This window comes from Prenolepis imparis, unplaced genomic scaffold (assembly GCF_030444845.1).
Source record: "Prenolepis imparis isolate NDT839.2.m4 unplaced genomic scaffold, iyPreImpa1.0 SCAF_13, whole genome shotgun sequence".
Lineage (NCBI taxonomy): Eukaryota > Metazoa > Arthropoda > Insecta > Hymenoptera > Formicidae > Prenolepis > Prenolepis imparis.
In genome coordinates this window covers 7570706-7595111 of record NW_028141171.1, presented here as the reverse complement: position 1 = coordinate 7595111, position 24406 = coordinate 7570706, and the positions used below count along the sequence as shown (strand labels likewise).

Here is a 24406-nt window from a genome sequence, read left to right as displayed (position 1 = left end):
TGGTGTATTGATATATATTTCATGCTATCAGGTCTAAAATCTCGAAACTCCCCGCTGACCGCTGATGTTCTGGAAAGTTTTTGTCTCGACTTGGTAGACAAAACACGTGTACGGCACGTGTAACGATAATGACACCTTTTTCTTTATATTTCAGCATAGATATCTGGTCCTTTTTAAACCTCAGAACATTTTACTTTTTGCATTCTTTCCTTTCTAATGTATCCTTGAAGTTATTTTGCTCATTATCGAAGAAGAATTCTTCCTCGAGTTGTTCGATTACGAGCTAAAAGATTCTCGAGCGTGTTATCGTGATTCATAAATCATTGGCTCTCTCCCCCTTCGACATTTTCCTTCGTTATTCTTTCATATTTCTCAACCCCCCCGTCTGAATTAAAACCAGCGGATTATCGAAATTCGCTTTAACGTTCAATCATCATCTCCGCGAGAGATGTAGCATCTTTTCGCAATTATTTTTCTCTCCATGGCAGCTTGGTTGATGAAGAGCACGTGGAGAACATGCCAGGGCGACACCTAGCGTCCGGAAGGTGGCGGGACGAACGTTCCTTGGCGATTGGCAGCGACGACGGCGGCAGTTCATCAGTTGACACACACGCGTCGTTGGGTGTGGATCGTTTCGCGGGAATTGCTATTCTGTTGTCAGCTGTGTAATATGTGTCTTGCGACGAGGCGTGATTTGCGAATGTCCTGCGTGTGATACGTTGCGCAACACATTACGTACGTCCGTACGACTTCGCCGCTAGTGAATGCAAATTTCTTCAGGGTGAACGTGTGTCAAAGTGCTGTTAATACCTAGCCATATATTTTTTAATACCTCGCGCGGCTGTGATGAATGACGGTGAGAGTGTCGCCTCTTGGTTTCTCGACGTGCTGCGGTAGTGACGCAAAACTTTGGAGTAACATGTACCCTACCGCCGGTATGAACGCGGCGGCGGTAGCCGTGGCAGCAGCTCGACATCCGGTACGTAAAATCCATAGTTTTTCCCTGTTCTTTCATTATGAATATTATCGGACGCGAAAAGCGGAACGAGGCCGTTTCTCCTGAAGGAGAAGCTTCTCCAAAACGCGTTCCTTTTCTTAGGGAACACCCTACCTACGTATTCTCGTCGCTTCGATTACCGGAGTAAGCGCACTTCCTTTCAACACGCAAGCGGGATTTCAATTTTCAATCCTCCCTTTACAAAAATATCGGGACACTCTTGCCTTTTGAATAATAAACTATTCGAGATTAAGCATTTCTTGCAAACTACGCTTTAAAGAAACAAGTAGATAATATTTTAATTCATCCTTTTATTATATGAACAAAATTTTCACTCGAGAGCTTTTCAATTACAACATATATATATAATTTAAAAGTGCAATATCTTGCGTGATGGCTTTCAATATTTTCGTAAGAGAAAACTGATTCGAAATTGATCGGCAGGAAATGCAGATTACTAAAGGTCATCTTGTTTTTTTACAACACTTAAGAAATATAAGCTCTAAGATTTTTTTTCCAGGTAGTTGAACAAATCGATTAGTCACGGTAATCCGACTATTGTCCTATTGTCGTATTGGAGTGAAAGCATTCCTTCAGGATACACTGTAATTTATTTGTAAACGGCTTTACTTCTTTCCTGAATTCTATGTAGCGTAAATTCTTTGAAGATACTTTCAAAATGAAATTTTACGGTTGTATTGTAACTCTGTTAAAAATATTGCTTACTATACTATTCGCTTATTTGCACTGTGTGGTATATTTTATTATGCTTATTTTTTTGTTTTTTTTTTGTTTCATGTTTTTATATCTATGCATTCTGATGTGCTTTGCTGTATTTTTAATAAGCCTGAGGAGGTGAGTTGAAATTAATCCACCTATTTTTATCTACAATAATTAATCGCGAAGAAAATTGTGTTTTTCTTACTCTCCTTGTGTCTTGCGTCTATATAAATTGCACTAACTTGGAAGTTAATCGACCGATATTTATCCGCCGCAATACATAGTTATTACCAGATACACATCGCTCGTGCCTATGAATCGCATTATTACTTCTCCGCGCTGTCAACGTCTCGCAGAGTAACGAGATAATTAAAAAGTAGCTGCGGCGAATTAACGTTTTCCAAGCTGGCGCGCGGCGGAGCTTAGGGGGGCCACAAGAAATTCTTTCCGGCGATTATTTATTTTTCTCTCCCGATTCTCTCCTCCCCACATCCCTCTACTAATGCTTAATAGTTCCGCGCTCTCGCCGTCACGCACGCACGCACACACGTACGCACGCACAGGTCCCCGCTTAAATATCTGGGCGCACCCGTGTATATAAATACGTACACCGAATGAAATTGACCCACGCGCGTTATACAATGGGGCTGGCGGAGGGTGTAAAAGGAAGAGGAGGACGAAACGCGCCGCGCGAACAGAGAGCCGAGCGACGACGGAAAAATATTTGGCTGCCGAGCAAATTTTCATTCGACTGTAAACACCCGGCGAGCCGAAGCGGAAAAGCTCGTACGCGAACGACGAAAATAAATCTATATATCGCGGGTGCACGGGGGGAAAGGGGACAGGGTGAGAGCGCCGAAGCCGCCCCGTTTCCTCTCCTCGACCCCCCGGTATCCGCAATTACGTTATATCTGTAGCTATACCATCGCGCGCGCACAACGATTACCCGCGCGCTTCGGCAAACGGGGGATGAAAAAAAAAAAAAGTCAAACGGAAAAGTGGGAAAAATAGACACACGGAGAAAAAGCCACGTCGGATAAAAATGGATTTGCTCCCGTTGTTGTCGCGCGACGATAACGAACCGCCCTGGAAGATTTCCAAAGCGCGCGCGCGCACATAGGTATCCGCAACAGATTTCCCTTCATCGAGAAATGTCACTTTAAGCGTTAAACCTTTTATTCCTCCGTCGCGTCTCGAAAGTACATATTAAGCGTTTCAGACGGCGAGACGACTGAGCTTTGCTGAGACGAGAATCTCGAGAAGATGGAAGATAATTATTCGCGGATGCTTGCTCAATTTAAAGAATAATATCTATTTATTAATTTTTTTACGTGTATCTTTTTTCTCTACATGTATCTGCATATTTGCATTTTTTTCGTTGGTGTCATTTTTGTTTGTACTAAATGCTTTCACAAACGCGCGCGTGCGGTGATAATCTCATTAGTGTTCCGCCAACGACGACACGCGGACCGACCGATCTCCCGTTGGAATTATTTCCCGGCGTGACGCGAGAAGGAAGAGACGGGAACAAAATTGAAATCGAGACGAGAAAGAGAGATAGAGAGGCAGAGAGAGAGAGAGACGCGATGAGGGGATGAGAGACGGCGAAATGATATCGCGCACCACGAAATTTGCGGGCCGCGCGCACTTCCGCAGAACCGCAATATGCATTGGTAATTACACCGCGATGAATTACACTGCGGAATGAGCGAAGCGTGTTACGTGCAATTGGCGCGAGCATTATAAATCTCGTCACGTGCAAACAGTTGGCCACCTCGTCTCTCCCATCTCTTTCTCTCATTAACATTCGTCCGACGAGAATCTCAGACGCAGGGGACGACGAAAACTTCCGCAAACGAGGCGTGAGACATATGCGTCTTTTTTTTTGTTTTGTTTCTTTAACGCGACCCGCACCGTACGACTTTAATCTATTATTACGCGCAACGTGAGCGCGCTCAATTAAATCTCGACGCGAACGATACGCTTTCAATTTTCGAAGAATGTCGCCGTCGCCGCTATGTGTAATCCATGCCGAAGATCGAGTCACGTATTTACATGACAGTGACAAATTACTAATTATCGGGGAACACCCGACCGACGCGACGTAGCCCCGATTAATTCTCGTCTCGTGACCTGAATCGCGAGGAGACGAAAATAGAGGGTAACCGGGTAACGTAAGTCGCTCGCGACAGCTACTTAGTCCTGTCGCAGTCAAACTCGATATCGAACGAGACTCGGCGTTTTTGGACGTCGTCGTCTCGCCGTCGCTTTCGATCCGCGGCGACGATTGCTGTCCCCACTTAGCATCGCCATCGCCATTGCCATCGTCGTCGTCGTCGTGGTCGTCGTCGTCGTCGTCATCGTCGTCGTCGTCGTCGTCGTTGACGTTCCGGTGCTTGACCGAGTTGACACAGGCGGTGGTTATTGGCACTCTGCAGGGCCGCCAGGGCTGTTTACGTACAAGCTGTACAAATATTATTTCCGGGCAAACCGGCCCGTCGATCATTACGAAACCCCAGGCGGAAAGTTTCAACGGATACTCCTCGTCCCCCGCCTCCTCCCTTTTGTACACACGTACACACATACATACATACACATTACACACAGAATTCTTGTTGTAACGTTGAGTCCTTTAAACCGACTATCTTGCGCTCTGAAACGCGACTGGCCCTTAGAAATTAGATCTATTGCCTAGATCGACTCGAGGGCTTTTGAGCTTTTGTATTTAGAAATATATATATATATCTTATTGACCTTTTTGTCAAGCCGTTTGTTTATCTTCGCACGTACACCTTGCGACAAAAAAACGACAGATCCCACACAATATCGTTAGTTTATAAAGATTTGATATGGAGTATGGTTAATGACTCAACACGTTCGTGATACGATTAGATACTACACGTATTACTACATTATTATTATAGCTGAAAACTATTTGTATTTTGATAGTTGCTCATATAAGTTTGAGCCCTGAGTTCAAATAATAAACAGCAGCGATGATATAATAGAAGAGTTTCAAGACTATTTTTTTTATCAATAAGAAATTGTTTAGCAATTCAAAACACGTTTAGTATATTATTCCGTATTTATTATTACATTCGTATTTTATACACGTATGATGCGACGAATAGAGATAAATCGAGAACCACATAAATGCATATAAAATACGAGAGATAAAATTTCTAATTCGGCATTAGGTTTTTTATTCACCGAAATTATTAATTCTATTTATTCTATTTGTTGACACTGTGATATGTTTCGAAATGACAATAAATAGAGCTTTACAAAAAATAAAAATCAAAGATCGTCAAATTTTTTGCCCTTTGAGAAAAAATTGGGACATCTGACATATAAACATCAATGTACAAGTTATTTAGCAAAGCAAATATTTAGAACAAAAAATTAAAGACATTTAATTTAACTATTAAGCATAAAGAAGCTCGCGCGTTTATGGTTTTTGCAGGCACACGATCCGACAGAAAAAGATAATAGAAAATTTTTGACAAAAAGGTTAATTCAAATAGACAAAATGCAGATTATCATTTTTATGATCTGTAAATACAAAGGCAGATATTAAAATAATAAAGGAATTGTTAATGAATATTTCATCTCGTCCAACAAAATATAATGCAGATATATCACACACGCACACATATATATATAATTATGTAAAGATCTCTTCAAATATTTAAAAAAATTAAATGTGTTTTAAAATGCTTAATAGTATAAGATCTGAATATAATCAAAAATTGTTGAGAAAGAAAATTAACAAGAGCTGTCTGTCTACGCTAAAAAAAAAAAGACAGCTTTAATAATCCTGCTTTTATATCTCCCTTTCCATTCTACAATATATATTATGTCAACTTTTTTGTCATATATCTTTTTTATGCCTGTTATTTTTGCTACCTTGCTATCTAACTCCTATCGTGCCGGGATGTAATAAAATTTTTCTTTCTTTCATCATCGAGTTTATTAATTAGTATAACAGCGCGGAGGAATTTGTCGAGTACGCGAAGATTTCTATCGTCGAAGACGACGTAATATTATCGAGATCTCGCGAAAGGGCATTTAGCTATTTAATTCATCGTCGCTAATCAATCTGAAAGAACGCCTCCCTGATCGAGATCGTAATTCGACTCGTGATTTAATTGACGACATCTTCCAATTTAAGACCTAGAGTCATCAGATAAGAAGTATTAAACGCGCTCTCGCCCGACTGTTCAAACCACTCTCTTGCTAAAGAGTTTTCTGAAATGTGTTTTAACTGTAAAATATTGACATTAGACTATGTGTGTGTGTGTGTGTAACGATTCGTAAACATAATTAGACCGGTGACGAAACGGTAAATAAGAAGTGTTTTGGCACACGCGTTGCATGTATGATGCAATATTAAAGTGATGTTAATTGCAGTCGTTAATTTAGTCGTGAAATGACGTTTTAGATCACGGCTCGAAAAATTGTTTGTCCCTCTGTTTTATCAATCTCAAATATGTATAATTAAAAGAAACGTGGTTTGTAAAAGGAGAAAAAAGATTAATACAACCGAGTAGGTACGAAAAACGCTGCGAACTGAATTTCGAAAAATTTCTCGAGAATTAGCGACTTTTTGCTAAGCAGAGATTGTCACTCGAGCGTTAGCAACGTTGCTTCCGTCTTGCGCGAAAAAAAAAAGTAAAATAAAAAAGAGGAAAGAAAAAGAACCGTGTGTACGCACACGTGACGCGCGACTTGACACGTGTTAACGTTCGGGCCGGACGAGCGCGCGCGCACGCGCTTTATATATCCCGTGTGCACTGTTCACAATAATGAGGAGTTTGCACAGACCGGGATCCCGACGTTCTTCAAACAGCGAGAGCAAGGACAAACAGCCCTATATGGACGGATGGACAAACACGATGTATGCGTTCGTGCTGGCTCGCTCGCTCTCTCGCTCGTTCGTGTCCACGTCGTCGGATCGGCGCTAACCCGATGCGAACGCGACGCCGAGTACCTTTACCGCTACGAGCCCTGGCTCTCTTTACCCTTCCCGCCGCTGCGGAAACTATCGACCATCACCCTCGCTCAACAAGCACCATAAGCGATATGCTGGCTAACATTTGCCGGGCTAAGCACACAAATACGATACAGTGCTGTTTGCCCGCCAAGCCAGTGGTGCTCGATCGTGCCGCGGGATACCGTCGACACCGGCATCGCCATCGCCGAGCTATAACGCTTTCATTCTCGTCTCGGGAATCGCGGAGAAGATTTATGAACGATTTGGACGGAGGCGATACGCGAAGCGACGTTACGAGACCGTCGAGATTCTCGCTAAATCTTTACAAGTGAGTGTGTGCGAGAGAGAGAGAGAGAGAGAGAGAGAGAGAGAGAGAGAGAGAGAGCTAGACGCATGGCACGGCAGCGTGCGGCATGTGCCATCCTGGCGCATCCTGGCGTGACGGTCGGGTCAGCTGGTCGGTGGTTTGCGAACTATCTCAATTTGCCTAAGCCGCAACCACGGCGACCGCGAAAACCGCAACTTCCCTCGTCGTGGCCACCTTTGGCCGCCCGCACCCTCCCTTCCTCCTGTCCGCAATTCCTCTCTTCCTCTCGCCGCGACCTCCATCCGACTATCCGTTTCCTCTCCGTCTCTATCTATATATGTATATATACACACATATATATATATATATATATATATCCTCCTTTCTTCTCACGCTCGCGCCTGTTATTGTTCTCCGCGCGTTCTCCACTCTCGGTTTCGAGAATTTAGCGAGTTACTTGGTCGTACAACCTTCGACCGCGCTGGCGAGAGAGCCTGGCTGAAAACGCTTGCGTACCTACCTCGAAAAGGTCGGGTGACTTTGACCCCTTTTCTCCTCCCAACCCCGAGTATATAGCGACGCGCCGTCGCGTCGCGCCGTTGTTTCGGAATCAAGTAGGTATTCATTCATTATGCTAAGTTCAACGTATGTCATTAACTCGGATCGGAGAAGTCGTACGATGTTAACGCGTGATGTCGTGTAAACAAATATCACGTCGTTGCGCGCCGTGATGTAATTTACGGATTCGGCGAAGGACGCGGATGTTCGCGCATGTACGAAGAGATACGGTCGTTAACCATATACATATATATTTATGCGCGTATACACACACGTGCATACATGCGCGCGCGTGCGCGTATATTCATACACGAAGCGCAGGCTCATAGTTTCGGTTGTAGCGTGTAATCCTCGCGGACACCGCAAACATGTAATTAACACTTGCTCTCTCTCCGCGCGCGCGCGCACGTGGAATGAGAGAGAGAGAGAGAGAGAGGATGAGAAAGAGCCGCTGTTGTAGCACAGCTCATATGGGCTGAGAGATCGGAGCCGAACGGGGCTCCGGCCTCGTGCAATCGTGTGTAGTTTTGTGTGTTTGTGTGTGTCTGCATCTACACCACCATCCACCCTCATTTCCCCCCTTTCAATCTATCGTGGACCTCGTATCACTTTCGCTCACACGGCGGCACCCCTGCCCTTTCGCGGTCGAACAGCTGTACGGAGTTAATTATTCGGGACGAGAGGACGTAGATCTCGAGAGCTGACCGCGCGCGAATCGATTCGCTGGCGTTTCTAGGACACGATCGATATATCTATATGTATATGTATATTGTGGCTAAATCAAGTCCGACTAACGCGAGATTATCTCGTTCTTCATCCGCAGGGTCCGCCGCAGCCTAGTCAGCCGTTCAAGTTCACGGTCCCCGAATCCTGCGAGAGGATCAAGGAGGAATTCAACTACCTACAGGCGCAGTATCATCAGTGAGTATTAAGGATGTTCTTATCTTAAACGGGACTGTATATGTCGTCGCTCTTAGGAAAAAGGTATCGCGAGCACGACACTTTTCTGTTCACGCGCGCAGAGTTCATCATTCTCTCTCTCTTTCCTCCTTGTTTTTCTTCTATTTTCGTCCGACACGGAAGCGCGCGTAAGGATGTAGCGAGTCGTATCGCGAGAGAGAGAGAGAGAGAGAGAGAGAGAGAGAGAGAGAGAGAGAGAGAGAGAGAGAGAGAGAGAGAGAGAGAGAGAGAGAGAGAGAGAGAGAGGAAAAAAAAGTCTGGGAACAAGCGCAGCTGCACGCCATCCTATATACAATGTAGTTGTACGCCGGATACGTAATGGCAGCTCGCGAATATACGAACTCGAAGCTTCGAGTTTCACGAATACCGGCAAGACGGGTCTTGCATTTTTCAGCAGCAAGCAACAGCAGCAGCAGCGCGGATCGAAACTTTTCTCGTTGCTCGACGCGGAGATGCGGTTCTTCCTTTTATTTTTTTTTTTTTTTCGCGTTTGCCACGTACGCGGAGCATATTCCATTCGTAAAAGGAACGCGGTTTTCGCGATTCGCGGTTTTTCTCTCTTACTCCCGGATTCTCTCTGCGTCTCTTTCCAAGCTTACTCGAGCATGTCACCGAGCGACTCGACCGTGTTTTCGCATGCATTTCACGACACGTTTCCCTCTCTCTTTCTGTCCGCAGGCTGAAGCTGGAGTGCGACAAACTGGCTAGCGAGAAGATCGAGATTCAGCGGCACTACGTGATGGTGAGTACGATCATTGCTATGTCATAAAGTTAGACGTGTCGGTTAGATGTCGTAACGTTTCCCCCGACTGCCTCTGTGTTTCCCTCTTCCTCTGTCTCTCTCTCCACATTTTCCTCTCTTCCTCTCTCTCTCTCTCTGTTTCTCTCCCGTCTTCCATATCCAGAATAATCATGCTCGTTCGACCGCTAAACCGCCTCGGCTTCTTAGCATTAATTGCATCCTCTAACCGAGGACCGGGACCGAGCTTTACATTAGCTCGTTACGCCGCGCGCAGCGTAGTCGGATAAACTAATACATATACACAGACATATATGTACATACATATATATATTATATGTATACACACACACACACGTTTGTGCGCACCTACTGTGCATAGCTAATGACTCTAAGAGCCAGTGGCTCTCATCGAATTAGGCTACAACGCGCGCGCAGCTGTCTCGTACGTTTAATGACGAAGTAATACGCTGTTAGGTCGCGGCAGCGGCGACAGCGGTCTACGGCTCGTTAATATTCGAGCATCTCCTCCTCCTCTTCGTGATCGGTCCACCATCAAGCTCTCGTACGACACGACGAGCGAAAAAAAAACAAACAGACCGCGACGCAGTTATTTATGGACTTTCGAGTCCCGCGAGAGGAAAAAATATCGCATTCCTTCTCATTTTTTTCCTACTAGTTTGCTTTCTTTCTTTTTTCGTGACGGAGAAAAAAAATTGCGAGCGCAATTAAAGATGATGTCGAAAATTAAGAATTAATGTCGAAAGTTAACGTGCGCTCTTTCCAGCTGATGCACTTATATAAATTGACGGCAATTTCGAAATCGCGTAGCGCGAGACGTCTATATACAAACGTTCGCAAATATAACGTCGTGCGTTAGCCTTTTATCAAGCGACGCGATAATTAAATCGAAAGCGCGCAAATTTTACGCCCCTAGCCCGTCAGAGAGAGAGAGAGAGAGAGAGAGAGAGACTCATCGTTATCGTTTTTTATTCGTTGCCGCGTTTTCTCGTCGACCTAATCGGCGTGGAGACGCGAGCCGCTTTCAACGCAATTAATCTCCGCTTAGTCCATTTGATACGCGGATGCTTTTTCCTCTCCTCTCCTCTCCGATCTGCGCCGGCCGCGTTAAGGACACGTTAAGGACGTTGCTGCATCGCCCGTTGTAACGAACGCTATATTACTGCCAGGGAAAGAGTGTGCAACGTTGGCCGATATCAACAACCTCCGTTAACGTGCACTTCATCCCCCGGCTACTCGGTTCCCAGCATCCACCCTCTCCTCTTTACTCCGCTTCCTCGCTCTGCGTCTATATCTCCCGGATGAAATAACTTACTTACGGCGCAATTAATTCGCTCGTGTAATTACCGGGGTAATGGCTCGTAAAATTAAGAACCTGTAACCCCGACCAATGCGCGTTTGCTTGCGTTCATCTCCTCGTCTCTCGTATTATTCACGGGCGCCCGCGTGCGCTTTCTCTCTTTCTTTCTATATATCTCTCTCCCCTTCCAATTGCAACTGCAACTGCAACCGGCCTCTCAAGTACACTCGGCCGGCAGACTCGAGTGCATTATCACGATCAACGATAATTAATATCGCGCATGATTGAAACCGCCTCGGCGCGGCGTTCGCTGGACCATTCGCGGAAAATCTCGGCGATGGAATCACCGTCCTCGGAACAATTATTCCCATCTCCGATACAAAATATTGTAAATCACACACATTGATACATCCATGATTAATTATTGAAATATATCACAAAAAACTTCTCTGTTGCAGTATTACGAGATGTCATACGGCCTGAATTTCGAGATACAAAAACAAGTGAGTCTGAAATAACATTTTTGTTTTGATACTATTTCGGCATTGCATTTTTCTAAACGCGTGATCGTGAATTTTTTCTTATTTTCTCTTGTTTACACGTAATTCGATATATTAACATACTCTTGTTATTCTAATTATAGATTATATTATAGTTATAAATGCATCTCTATATTTTTCTATGCGTCATAATATATTCATATATCATTCTTTTATCACGTCGTAATTTTTTCAATTCTATTCTTTGACTATACATTCTATTATTATCACATTATGCTTTATTTACGTATTCTGTGCGCAATATTTTTCTATTTTATTACTCCGTTTTTGCTAATAATAAATTTACAAATTTTTTCCTATGCACTCGGATATTTTTTTCTAGATACTAGAATAAGATAAATCTATTTGTCTATTATTCAATGACTGGCAAAAACTATCGCCCATTCAAAGAACCGCGAGGGTATATACGTATTCTCACAACGAGCTGTCGAATTGTCGGGTAGATGAAGGGCTCGGCTTCGTAAATACGTCTCATTATTCCTGCATCTTATGCTTCGCGTCGTTCGCGAGTACTTTATTCTCGGAATGCACGCATCATCGGTCTGAAGACGGTGAGCGCGGACGCGACGAAAATAGAGGAAGAGGGAACGTGTCTTGTTGACAGCAAATCGGCCCCCGGTCCCAGAGAAATATGTAGCCAGCCTCGCTCGTTACTCGCGCGTTTAAGACGACGAGGCGTTAGATGGTCATCGTCGCCTGACTCGCGCTTTCATTACTCACCCGAGACAGCGTCTCTCCATTCGGGATGTGGCTGGGGGATGGGGAAGCTGAAGCTGGACTATTACTCGCGCGCGATGTCCAACATTCTATCTCGTTTCCAAGAATTCTAATCAGTTTGTCGAGACCAACGGCTAAATGCATTCGCGATACACCAAAGATATTCGAAAGATCCGCAGAGAGAGAATCTCTCACGAGTCTTTAATCCTAAACATTGCGCGACATGTGCTTTACAACAAATATTAAATTGTTAGATTATTATTGCAATATATAACGCATGTATTAAAAAAAAATATGTTATACTTAATTATATTTATATACGTCTTTAATGTGCCGCACCAATTATTCGATATTTTATTGTACTTTTATATTATGCATGGAAATGTGTATTTTGCTTTTCCAGATGGAGATAGTGAAGAGATTGAACGCTATCATCGCGCAAATTATGCCTTATTTGTCGCAAGACCATCAACAGCAGGTCGCCACTGCTGTTGAAAGGGCAAAGCAGATTACGATGGCCGACATAGTAAGTATACATGAGTGACTAACAAGAACGACTCAATATGCGAACAGATTATCGAGATTTTTAAAAAAATTTTCTATCACTATTCTCATCCTTTCAATCACTATTTCCTAACGTTTATACGTTTAATGTATTCGCGACTTTCAGTGCTGAATTTTTATCCTCATTTCGCAGTGCAACTACGTATTCGCACGATGATAAGCGCAATTGCGCACGCGAAACACGAAATTGATATTCAGTAGACGCGTCGAGTATAATTGAGTTCCGAGTTGATTCTCGCGCGCATGATTCGAATAATTTCTCAACCTCGTGACCTCGTTGCCGTCAAAACAAATGTGCGCGTTGTGAAAAAAAAAGCTGACGTTTAAGCTCGAAGCGCATCGTGCAAACGAATTAATGTATAACCAAAATTCTCATCAAGCCACGATGAGTTTAACAAGTATACGCTTTTCTCTCTTGACATCGATAAAAATGTTTATTTAAAATATTTTTCTAATAACATCTGTTAAATTTATATATTAAGGCTCCTGGGTGCTCACCGCGGCCATATTGGATTGTGACGTCAGAGGCGAGAAAGCACACGCTGAAAATTCTTAGATGCCATTTTTTAATGAAAAGATATTTCGATTAAACAGCACTTCAGATGGTTTTAGCACACTCTTAAAAACCCCCGAAAACTATCCTTTTCCCTTTATAATCAATCAACATCTGTAAAATCGAGATATCAGACTTTGACATGCGGAATGACTGCGCATGTGCAAAGACCAGACGGACTGGGCTTCATAATATTACATTTTACAACTGTTGATTGATTATAAAGGGGAAAGGATAGTTTTCGGGGTTTTTTAAGAGTGTGCTAAAGCCATCTGAAGTGCTGTTTCATCGAAATATTTTTTTATTTCGAAATGGCATCTAAGAAATTTTAGCGTGTGTTTTCTCGCCTCTGACGTCACGATTTCGACATGATCGGAAAGGAGCCAGGAGCCTTAACGTATTATATTTTATAACGTATATCCTTGTTCATATATTTTTAGCGAAGCATTTTTACTTCGATATGATAAAGGATAAAGCAAAAAAAATTTTGCCCTATCGCGATTTCACGGATATATATACACTTAATCGAGACGTCGTCTTTGATGACAGTGAAAGCGCAAAAAAATGATGGCTCGGACAAGGTCATTGCGACGCAAACCGCAATCTCGCCAATCTGTCATTACGCGACGCGCGTCGCTGTTACGTGAAATATAATTAGCGTGCTAGTGTGCTATGGCCTGTCGAGAGGGGTTCGTGGCGAAGGGATTCGTACGACGGGGAAAGTACCGGGGACGGCGTGGTGGGGTACACAAAACGCGGTGGGAAAGGGTGCGGCGCCGACCGAAAGGACGATGAAGGCAAATAGACAGAAGCGCTAACCCTCATGAATATGTATTATTCGGTAAACAGAGGTTGAATCAATATTTCGTTTAATAACACCGCGCGGAGAGGAACGTATAGTCCTCCATCCCCCTCATTTCCCTCCATCCCTCTTTCATCTTCCACCCCCGCTCTTTGCCCCGAGGCAAAACGCGATGATGGTGAAATTCCGATCCTCTCTCTCTCTCTTCCGCTATTTCCTCTGCTCCCCGGCCCTCTCGCCACCCTTTTTCCGCCATCGCCACACGTTGCGCGTATTATTCACGGCGCGTTAAACCTCGTTTGGGACTATTACGTTTCGTTTCACGCGCCGGGAACGAACGCCGCGATTTTCGACATGGATCGCGTCCGCGAGAGTCGCGCGATTTTTCAATGTTGCGATCGCAGAGATAACGCGTGAGTTTTTCCTTTGTTGTATGGAATGGAGTATTTTTAAAAATATTATCCGTATATTTTAGCGCGAAAATAAATATAGCGATATTTATATTATACTTTAAACTTTAAACATTCAAATTTCCTCTCATGCGTTCTCCATTTTTTTTTTTTTCAAGAAGTTTGATAGCAAATTGTCGCCCTGCTAATTTGCCTTTTCTGGCGAACCTTTATCATGCAATAAAACCACACACAAGTATACACAAGATCGATTTACGAACGCTATTTTGCTTACGCGGTTACAGCAACAGAGGCAGCAAGACCTACCGCGGCTTCTTCAGCAAATGCATCCTCAGCAAATACCATCGGCGGCGGCGATAGCCGCTCATCCGGGTTTACCTGGACTTCCCGGATTGGGGCCAGCTGCCGGCCTTCCGGTGCCGACTTCCGCGTCCGCGGCTTTGCTCGGCATCAGCCTGACGCCCGGGGCGGCCGCCGCGACCCCAGGCGCGACCGCCGCCGCGCATTCCCTGTCGATGCTCGGCAAGCCGGATATCCTTCGCGGTCAGCCGGATGATCTCAAGAGCAACGGTGGTAAGTCTCGACCTCTATACCCTGGCCATATCTATCTTCGATATCTATCTGTGTAGCCGCACCGTGATTGTGCATCGTAATACCAGGGTGATCGGAAAATTCTCAACTTTTATTTCTAATTGTTTTACGAAAAATTCAACTGCGTATTTTATTCTTCTAGACTATTTTGTGAAATATGTATATATCATGAGTACACTGCAAGTTTATGTATATATATCGGGACTATGTAAATTTCCGTTATGCAACGGTATTAGATATGCTTATGTATAGCAACGGTGTTTTATTAAAGGTCTTTTTTAGCGCAACAATTTTTTTTTTTTTCAAGAGTAAAAAGTATATATATACGCGAGATACCGATATACAACTGGGTATAGCGTAATTATTTTGGTAAAGGTCTAGGATTTAACGTACACGAGAGGGAATTGTCTATCGATCGTTATATAGAGTCGCAAAGATCAGCGAAGGGATAAAGAAAAAAAAATAGCCGATTCTCGATGACCCCTCTCCCTTTTTCCAGCCGGAAAATGTTCAAAGCGCTTTATTACGGGTATCCGCTTTCGGCAAAGCGGGCGTGTTTGCGTCACCCTGTTAGCGGACGCGCTAACGGCGGTTTTCAGCGGAAAGCGCGCATAAATATGCATGAAGATCATTTATATGGGCACTTCCCTTCCCCCTCTAGATGGCTACTGACCGCCGTTTTACGACGCGACTCGTTATTAACATTTTATCGATGCGCGATACTTGATATTCGATCGTTAAATTCTCAATATTCCCGCGCGATCTTTGTATCTTATCGCTTTTAGGCTCGATTGCACCAACGTTATTTTGATTTTAAGCGAGACTAAAATATATCTTTGTCTTTATTTATTTAGAAAGAAAGATAAAGATAGACACATATTTAAGTCCCGCTTAAAGCCAAAATAACGTTGGTGCAATCGGGCCTTAGACATATATTTATATGTATTAATAACTGAAGAGTCTTGGCTTTTTTTTCATTGGAATATTCAAAAATACATTTCAGGGGGAAAAAAGCGAGGAAAATTCTAATCTGATATATATATTTTTTTATGCAGAAATCTATGTTTAGATAAATTAATTAAGTTTGCAACGAAACATCACTGAATATGCGCATTTTTTTTCTTTCAGGTCTAAGCTCGACGGAGGAAAGACACGTGAGTAACATATTTTCTCGTTTTATCATAATGTGAATTATTTAACTTGTACTGTGTGGAAATGTTATGAATCTCAATGAGATTACGAATGCGAACAATTCTTATTTAGCAGCATAAATGAACATTTAGTTAGCATTGCTTATACGTTTATATTTCAACGTTCAATAGTTTGATAAAATATGCTTACATATACGTACGCATTTCAGTACATCGTATAATAAAATATATTACTTTCATGAAGCGCAGCAAAGTTTTTGTGAACGTTTCGTCAGATTTTAGAAAATCCAAAGACCTTGAAAGCGCATATTCTTTACATATCTCTGTTTAGAATAAAATTTATTTTATAACGGCACATTCATACATACATTCTCGAATAAAAATACAAATTTATTGCATTTTGTGTAAAAATTAAAATTAAATAATTTTAATTTAGAAAAAATTCGATTATATATTATATATATTTAGGAAATTGTTGAATAGATATAACACAGTACAATGAAATTAAAATAATTATAATATAATTCACACTAATTAACCATAACATAAATTTATATCTTTATCTATGCGTATGAATAGATAAATACGCTAATAGCAGAATAAATCCTCTTTCGATAACCGAAAGAGTGAGGAAAGCGTTACAAAATCTTGGGATCATCTAAAAATTGACAGAGCATTTACACAATGACTAATGCCGCGCTTTGTGAAAGTAATATATTTTGTTATACGATGTACATATATACATATATGAAACGCGTATGGTTTCTACAATGTACAATGCACTCGACCGAGTGGCACTTATTGCGGCCTCGTGTATTACACGCACATTACGCGTGTGTAACTTGACTCGCGCGCGCGTCAAGAGTGCAACGAGCGCCGCTTCAACGTACCCTACTCGCATACGAGTGCGTGCTGCATATTGCAATTTATACTTTTAACGCGCCCATGGGCGCGAGAAGAGGCGTGTAAAGTGGCGAAAATATAGGCGGCAAAGAACGGCGCAGTGCGTGTCATTTTTCTACCGAGTTATTTGCATCATCGAAAGTATTAACTTCCATATCTCTTCCTTTAATCGCGATTGTTGCATATAGAAATGAATTCTTCGCGCTTATATAATTTCTTCCTGCTTACATATTATATTATACTTGATCATCGTAACAAAAGGAATGAGAGATGCAGATAAGATTCGTGCGCGTGCGTTATATGTAAGGATAAAACTGTCGATTAATCTAGAGATTACGTTCTAAGCTTTCTAAAACACGGTCGCGTCCTTCCTTATTCGTTCCTCCTCAAGGGAACATCGCGCGTCTACGTCTCAAAGTCTCTGCCAGGGTCTCGCCGTGTCGCCGGTCCGAGGAAAAGGAAGACGAGAAAGAATAACATAGGGGGGGAAAAAAAGAAAGGGCATATCTTGTATTACGGGCTTGTGCCCGAGCCTGTAATCATCGCGGGACCGCGAAACGCCCATCGACGCCCTCTCATTCCGCCTCTCGCCATTCTATTTTCTTCTCTCCTCGCCCGTCTGTGCCGATGCCCAGGTACACTACTTTCTTGGGATCTCTCGGCTCTCTCGCTTCTTTCCTTACCCCGAGTTTCCTTCCCTTTCGTCCCCTCGGCCGCCGCGTCGAGATGCTCCTCTATAATCATTATCGGCTCTCTCGCAAGAACCGGTCCGCGCGTTGCACCTCTTTTCGTGTTTTCCTCCCTTCAACTATCGTCTGTTTACACGCTCCTCGTGCCTCGTGTCGTCCCGAATTCCATTACGTTCTATTATGAATTGACCGATGAGACCGGCCAGGTCCGCGCAGAGAAAATTCGAGGGAATTTATTGCCGAAACGCGCGCTAATATTAGAAGATACGCTGTGCGAATTCTCTGGCACACTACTGGATTTGTACACACTTGATTCTCGATGGGCGCTATACATCTCTGCGCTCGCCTATAATTATCCTAACTCGTAAATATAGACATTGTCGTATATATTGTAGTCGCCGAATAAACTTTTGCTCTCTCTCTCCGAGCACGTTTTTTTTTTCTTTTCGTTCTTACGCGTTCATTTGCGAGTGCTATTTGCATCATGTAACTCATTCATTCTATGTATATTTTTATCTTTGATAAATATACAACACAGTCGAAATTTTGACGCTACTCTAAACCTTTAATTCTACTATATAGTAGGAGCTAAGACGATAAAGAAGGTTCAATTGCTAGAATAAAATTTACTCCTACTTTAAACCTAAGTGTTTGAAATTTCCGTTTTCGCTAATTTAGCATTAAAGTAGGTCCAGTTTTAAGTAGGAGTTAAGGTAGCACGGTAGATTGAAATCAAACCTCTATTGAAGCTCTCTAGCTCCAACACGTATATGTTTCGATCATTCAAAAATTATATTAATAAAACTATAATAAACAAAAAGACACACTAAATAATATAAAACATAATTTTATTCATTAAACATAATATAATATTATACATAAAATTATGAAAATTAAACATTAAAATTATAACACTAAACATAAAATAATTATTATAACTAGACATTAAAACATTAAAACTATACATTAAACAAAAAATAATTATTATAATTCAGTTAACGTATACGATGAATCTAAAACATACAAAAAATAATAATTAACTATGAATAAATAATTTTAATTTGAACCTATCGTGCTATCTTAGCTCCTATATTTAAAAAGACCTACTTTAATCCTCAAAATATCAAGAGCATTTTTAGCTTCAAAGTAGTGTTAAGGCAAAATTTGTAGAATTAAAGATTCAAGGGAGGAGTAAACAAGTATAATATCATCAAAGTAGGTTATTGCTAATCTAAAGAGGTGTATAGATCAGCTAAGGAGGTGCAAATTGTCTTTAAAAGTGTCAAAGTAGCATCAAAATTTCGACTCGGAGAGCATGCGTATCGTACCGCCGCGCTCAATGGAATTTTTTTTTCGGGGTGTGCTTAATAAATAAATAAATAAATAAATAAATAAATTTCGCATAACAACACCGGGCAGAGATGCGATTTTATCGCATATGCGCGTATTCCGACGCTTCGCTGCTCGCTAAATTGATATTTCATTGAAAAGCGTTATACAGGTGAAAAATCGGCGCCGATGCAACGTCGATGAAAGCTATATTTTAATATGTTCGCAACGAGTTGATATCGAGAGGTGGGCGGTATAGTAGCTGGTAAAGTCGAAATCGATTATCGCGAACGTTCGCGTGACGATTGATAATAACCCGCGTCGACGCGGGTAATTACGGTTTTGTCACGTTCGTCGGCGCCACAGGGAATATGTGGCTGATCGTTGTTCCAGCCTGTGTACTTGCCGCGCGGTGTCTGTTGTTAAACGAGATTAACGAGATCCGCGGAATTAACGGGGGGAGGGAGAAGGAAGAGAGAGAGAGAGAGAGAGAGAGAGAGAGAGGAGGCGCGAGAGAAGCCCGTGTATCCGACGCTATTTCCCGTCCCGTATCGCCCGTATGTCGGTTTAGCGTATAGCGTATACGACGATGTATCCGCCAACGCAAACATCTACCTTCAAGAGGTTTCGCTCTGTCGAACGTTGTAATGGGATATCTCGGGGGAATCGACTTTGCGATTTTGATACTCTGTGTTCTACGTGGTTATAATCGTAAATTTGACGGAACCGTTTATCACTACTACGATTTAACGTGTAATAAGATTTTTTTTTCGTTAACCCATATATACGCGTTTTTACAGAGGGGCTCGATATCGCCCGGCGACAAATACAGCCGGTCACGCACACCGCAGGAAATCACTCACACTCATCATTCTCATCATTCTCATCATTCTCAACATTCGCAAAATCACCACGAAAACGCGGCCAAGAAGATGAAGAAGGAAGAGAAGGAGACCGTGCACTTGGTAAGTGCTCAATAACACAAACTTACCTTGTATTTTAAGAGAGTCGTCGTAACAGGTTGAACTCCGTACACCATGCAGTTGTTGATGCTCGAGGAACACTTCCTTTTTATCGGTCCTCTCCCTGTAAAACGACAGTAGACAAGAATTATTTAGCGGTCAATAATTATAATCTTCAAGATAAAATCTAAATACTTTTCTTATTTTAATATAAATAATTGTTCGGTTAAAAAAATATTTTCTTCAAATATTTCTTTCGGTATTCTTCCAGAGAATTTAAAAATTTGAGAAATTTATTGAGCATTTTTCTTCGAGCGATTATGAAAAATTAATTCGTCATCAGATCGATATTACTGCCTCCGGAGGCATGACACGCGCGATTATCGGTGCTTTCTCTGCGCAGAGCGACGGCGAGAAGAGTGATCAGGACCTAATCGTGGACGACGCAAGCGATGGTCCGCCGAGTCCAGTCGCGAACGGCAGGATGTCCCCGCGCGAAAACGGCCTCGACAAATCATCCTCGATAACGATGCCGTCGATAGGATCCACCGGGGTGCAAACGTCCAAGAGGGACGGAATTATTGCGCCGCACTCGCCTAGAAGCGGCACCAGTAGCAACGCGAGCACGCCGTCGACTAAGAAGATGGAGGACCGTGAGAAACCGTCGACGCCGATCTCGAAGCCGTTGACGCCGACGTCGGGATCGGCGACGGTGATCGGTGGGGTGAAGACGCTGATGTCCTCCAGCAAACTGCCGCAGGCTCCATCGGTGCCAGCCGCTATCGTACCGCCGCCGACCGCCGTTTATCCAAGTGCGTTACATTATCCACCGCATGGACCGCCACCCCATACTCTCATGTCGACGGTGCACGGTCAACATCCTCACGTCGACGTCATGGCTTACAACGGTTACGCGACACCCAGGCCGCCTTCCACGTTACAACAACTATACGACCCGCACATGGCTATAAGGGCTTCGGTGGGATCCGTCGGTATACCTAGACCAAAATCGTGAGTATCCGAATCGAATTTGCAGAACTTAACGCTTCTCTTTCTTGACGAGAAATTCTATCATTTGGTACAATCTATATTTGTGTGATAACAATCGTGCTTCGCGCGAACGGTGTAAAATAATACAATAATGAAGCACCGATTTAGTGTTAGATACGAGTTTCTTCTAAAGTTACATTCGAATTATGCGACTAAAAAAAAACTAATCGGTCAAACATAAATTTCTAAATTAATAAAGAACAATTTCGTCATAATCGATAATTAAAATAGACGAAGAGGGGAAGAGATTGACTGTGATTGTTACGAGATGGAATTATTTCGCAGCCCGTATAGCTTCCATATTCTCGACGGTCAGATGCAACCGTCGCCTTTCCCGCAGGATGCTCTCCTCGGTCCAGGCATACCGCGCCACGCGCGTCAGATTAATACTCTCAATCACGGCGAAGTAGTCTGCGCGGTAACGATCTCGAATCCGACCAAGTACGTTTACACCGGCGGTAAGGGTTGCGTCAAAGTCTGGGACATCGCCCAGACAAGTATGAGCAACGTGAAACCAGTCTCGCAGCTCGATTGTCTGCAGCGCGAAAACTACATCAGGTTGGTATGAACGACAGTGAGAGATGAATGAGCATTTTATTCTCACTCGACGCGGAACGCGTCGTAAATTGACATCCCCGATATATACTAAAAAATCGTCTTGTCGCTCCGCGCTTCTAATACAGATCGGTAAAGTTGCTTCCGGACGGAAGGACGTTAATAGTCGGCGGGGAGGCGAGTCAGCTGAGTATTTGGGACTTGGCCAGCCCGACACCGAGGATCAAGGCTGAATTAACATCCTCAGCACCGGCGTGTTACGCCTTGGCGATCTCGCCAGATTCGAAGGTGTGCTTCAGCTGCTGCAGCGACGGACACATCGCTGTGTGGGACCTACACAATCAAGTGCTGCTCAGACAATTCCAGGGCCACACGGACGGCGCCTCATGCATAGATATTTCCGCCGACGGTTTGAAACTTTGGACGGGGGGTCTCGACAATACCGTGCGCTCCTGGGACCTCCGCGAAGGCAGACAACTTCAACAACACGACTTTTCGTCGCAGATATTCTCCCTCGGCTTTTGTCCCACCGGCGAATGGCTGGCGGTCGGGATGGAGAACTCGCATGTCGAAGTGTTACACGCTACGAAACCGGACAAGTATCAATTGCAGCTGCACGAGTCCTGCGTGTTGTCCTTAAGATTTGCCTCCTGCGGTAAATGGTTCGTCTCTACGGGAAAGGACAACATATTGAATGCCTGGCGTACTCCTTACGGAGCATCAATATTCCAGGTTGGTATATCAACTAATTCATCATCTTTCCTTTGTCGCTTCTCATCATCCGATTGACGAGACGCGTTGAAAAGAAATTTTTTGAAATGTCCACAATCGATGCAAATCCCGCGCAAGAAATAAATATTTTTAATCCATCTCATTATCAAGTCGCGAATATCAATCTTAAAAATACTAAAATTATAGACGAGTGTTATTTCACGTTGCATTTAAATTTCGAAATTATCAGTGCGCTTATTACAAGCTCGGCGTGTAAATTACATAAATTGCCTTCGCACCTTTCACGCGGGAAATAAGTACGGCGTTACGCGCGCGAGACAAGACGGCGAGACGAGCGTCGGAGACGATCGCGAAACGGCTCATTAAGGAGCTATATAATTACGCGATATAAACGAGCCATCGAGTCGTGACTCGATAAGCAAAAAAAAGGCCTGATTTATAAAGCTTATGAATAATCGCGCGCTACGTGTCGAGTTCCACGATTTCGCGTTATCGAGCGGAATTCGAAGTGTCGGAATAATAATAGATATCTGCGCTCGTAAATATGTTTACGTTTTTGATGTGTTTCGTAAAACGAGCAAACGAGCCTCAACGCTCTCAAACTTTTATAACGTTCTATCTTTTTCGTGTTTCTTTTCTCTCGCTCTCTTATACCTCTTTTTTTTTCTTTCTTTATCTCTCGCCCTCCGTCAGCGCGATGTGTAACTGTTATCGCGTTCACTCGACGACGTATTTGTCGATTATATTTACAGTCGAAGGAATCCTCATCGGTGCTCAGTTGCGACGTATCGACGGATGACAAGTACATTGTCACTGGTTCTGGCGACAAGAAGGCCACTGTCTACGAGGTCATATACTGAGGCGTTATCAATTGACTTTGTCCCTTGGACATAAAGTTGCTCGTACGAGAGCTCTCACGAAACAGGACAGTGTTATTGTTCTTTTTATTATCGTTGTTATTCGCTCGTTGACAGAAGTGAGATCAAAGCCGCGCCAAACGAAAACGATAGATTCGATGGATTTTTCAGAGATTTTAACAATCGCACATCTGTGGCAGAATAAAAATTTGAAAACGTGCTTAAAGAGGAACATTTGTTTTTGACGGACTGAAAATAGCATATCAAAAACTTTTTCTGCGATGAATAGATTTTTTAAATTATATATATATATATTTTTATATATAAATATATAAATATATATATATATTTTTTCCTTCGCAAATCTCGTTAGAAAAAATGACAATTTTGCTTTTTGCAATGCAAAAAAAATCTATTAATCGCAAAAAAATTGTTCAAATAATTGCTATTTTCAGTTCATTAAATGTTCCTCTTTAAGCACTTTCTCAAATAAAAAAATGAAATATATATATATATATACATATATATAAAATACTGAAAAAATATATTTATGTATAAAATAGTAAATTTATACATACCTATATAAATATTGTATATATATGTATGTATATATATAATACTAAATTGAGTGCTCTTAAAATTTGCAAGATTTAAATGCATCACTCAAATCTCGCGAATTAACGTTCGAGATCGTTATTTATAGATTCTACTGTCGATTGTGTACTTTACATACAGATTGAAATCTATTTCAAATTGGAATCCATTTCGCTCGGCGCGTATGATCGCTCTTTGAATGTGATTATTCTTGTCCCTCTTATCTGTACATATTTTGTAAATAGCATGTCTTAATTAAATCATGATATTTTTCTACTACCCTGAAGAGATGGCAGATATGAAGACTGTAAATATATAAAGATTAAGGAGTGCGCAAAAATTGAAACGCGAAAATCCATTTCAATAAATGACGTATGATAATTAAGACAAAAAAACCAGTCTCTTGTTTAATCCTAATAATTCCTCCAAATCCTTCGATTTATATATTTTGCATCTTTGAAAAATTATGTTCTTCTATGCTACTACCATTTTCTTCTAACAGAATAATTCGACGGAATTGTATGGGAAAACGTGAAAATTTAGTAATAAGGGAAGGAGGACCGAAACAGCGAGATGGCTCCTGTTGTATCGTTAAAAACAAAATGATTAGTGGTTGGCACGCCGATAAAAATCGGGGCTGCGCACACAGCAGCCAGGTGTCGGTGGAAATAAAAAACAAGGACCACTCGTTACTCTATCCACGTGAACGTTGTTAGCGCAAAAAAGAGACATCAACAATATTTAGTTGTATGCTGGCGCAGCGGGCAGCGGATCGTCATGAAAATTACGACA

The 24406-nt window shown here is 42.5% G+C and overlaps 1 protein-coding gene across 1 annotated transcript; it reads left to right on the top strand.

The window, feature by feature from the left end:
* Positions 1 to 590: 590 nt before the first annotated feature.
* Positions 591 to 24011, top strand: LOC145944298 (protein groucho-like). Its single transcript, XM_083052560.1, has 12 exons — positions 591 to 979; positions 8399 to 8496; positions 9214 to 9277; positions 11054 to 11098; positions 12276 to 12398; positions 14486 to 14774; positions 15921 to 15946; positions 19665 to 19829; positions 20230 to 20837; positions 21162 to 21434; positions 21560 to 22163; positions 22916 to 24011. The coding sequence occupies exons 1-12, from the start codon at positions 851 to 853 to the stop codon at positions 23021 to 23023; spliced, it is 2532 nt and encodes an 843-aa protein (XP_082908686.1). The 5' UTR covers positions 591 to 850; the 3' UTR covers positions 23024 to 24011.
* The last annotated feature ends 395 nt before the right edge of the window (positions 24012 to 24406 follow it).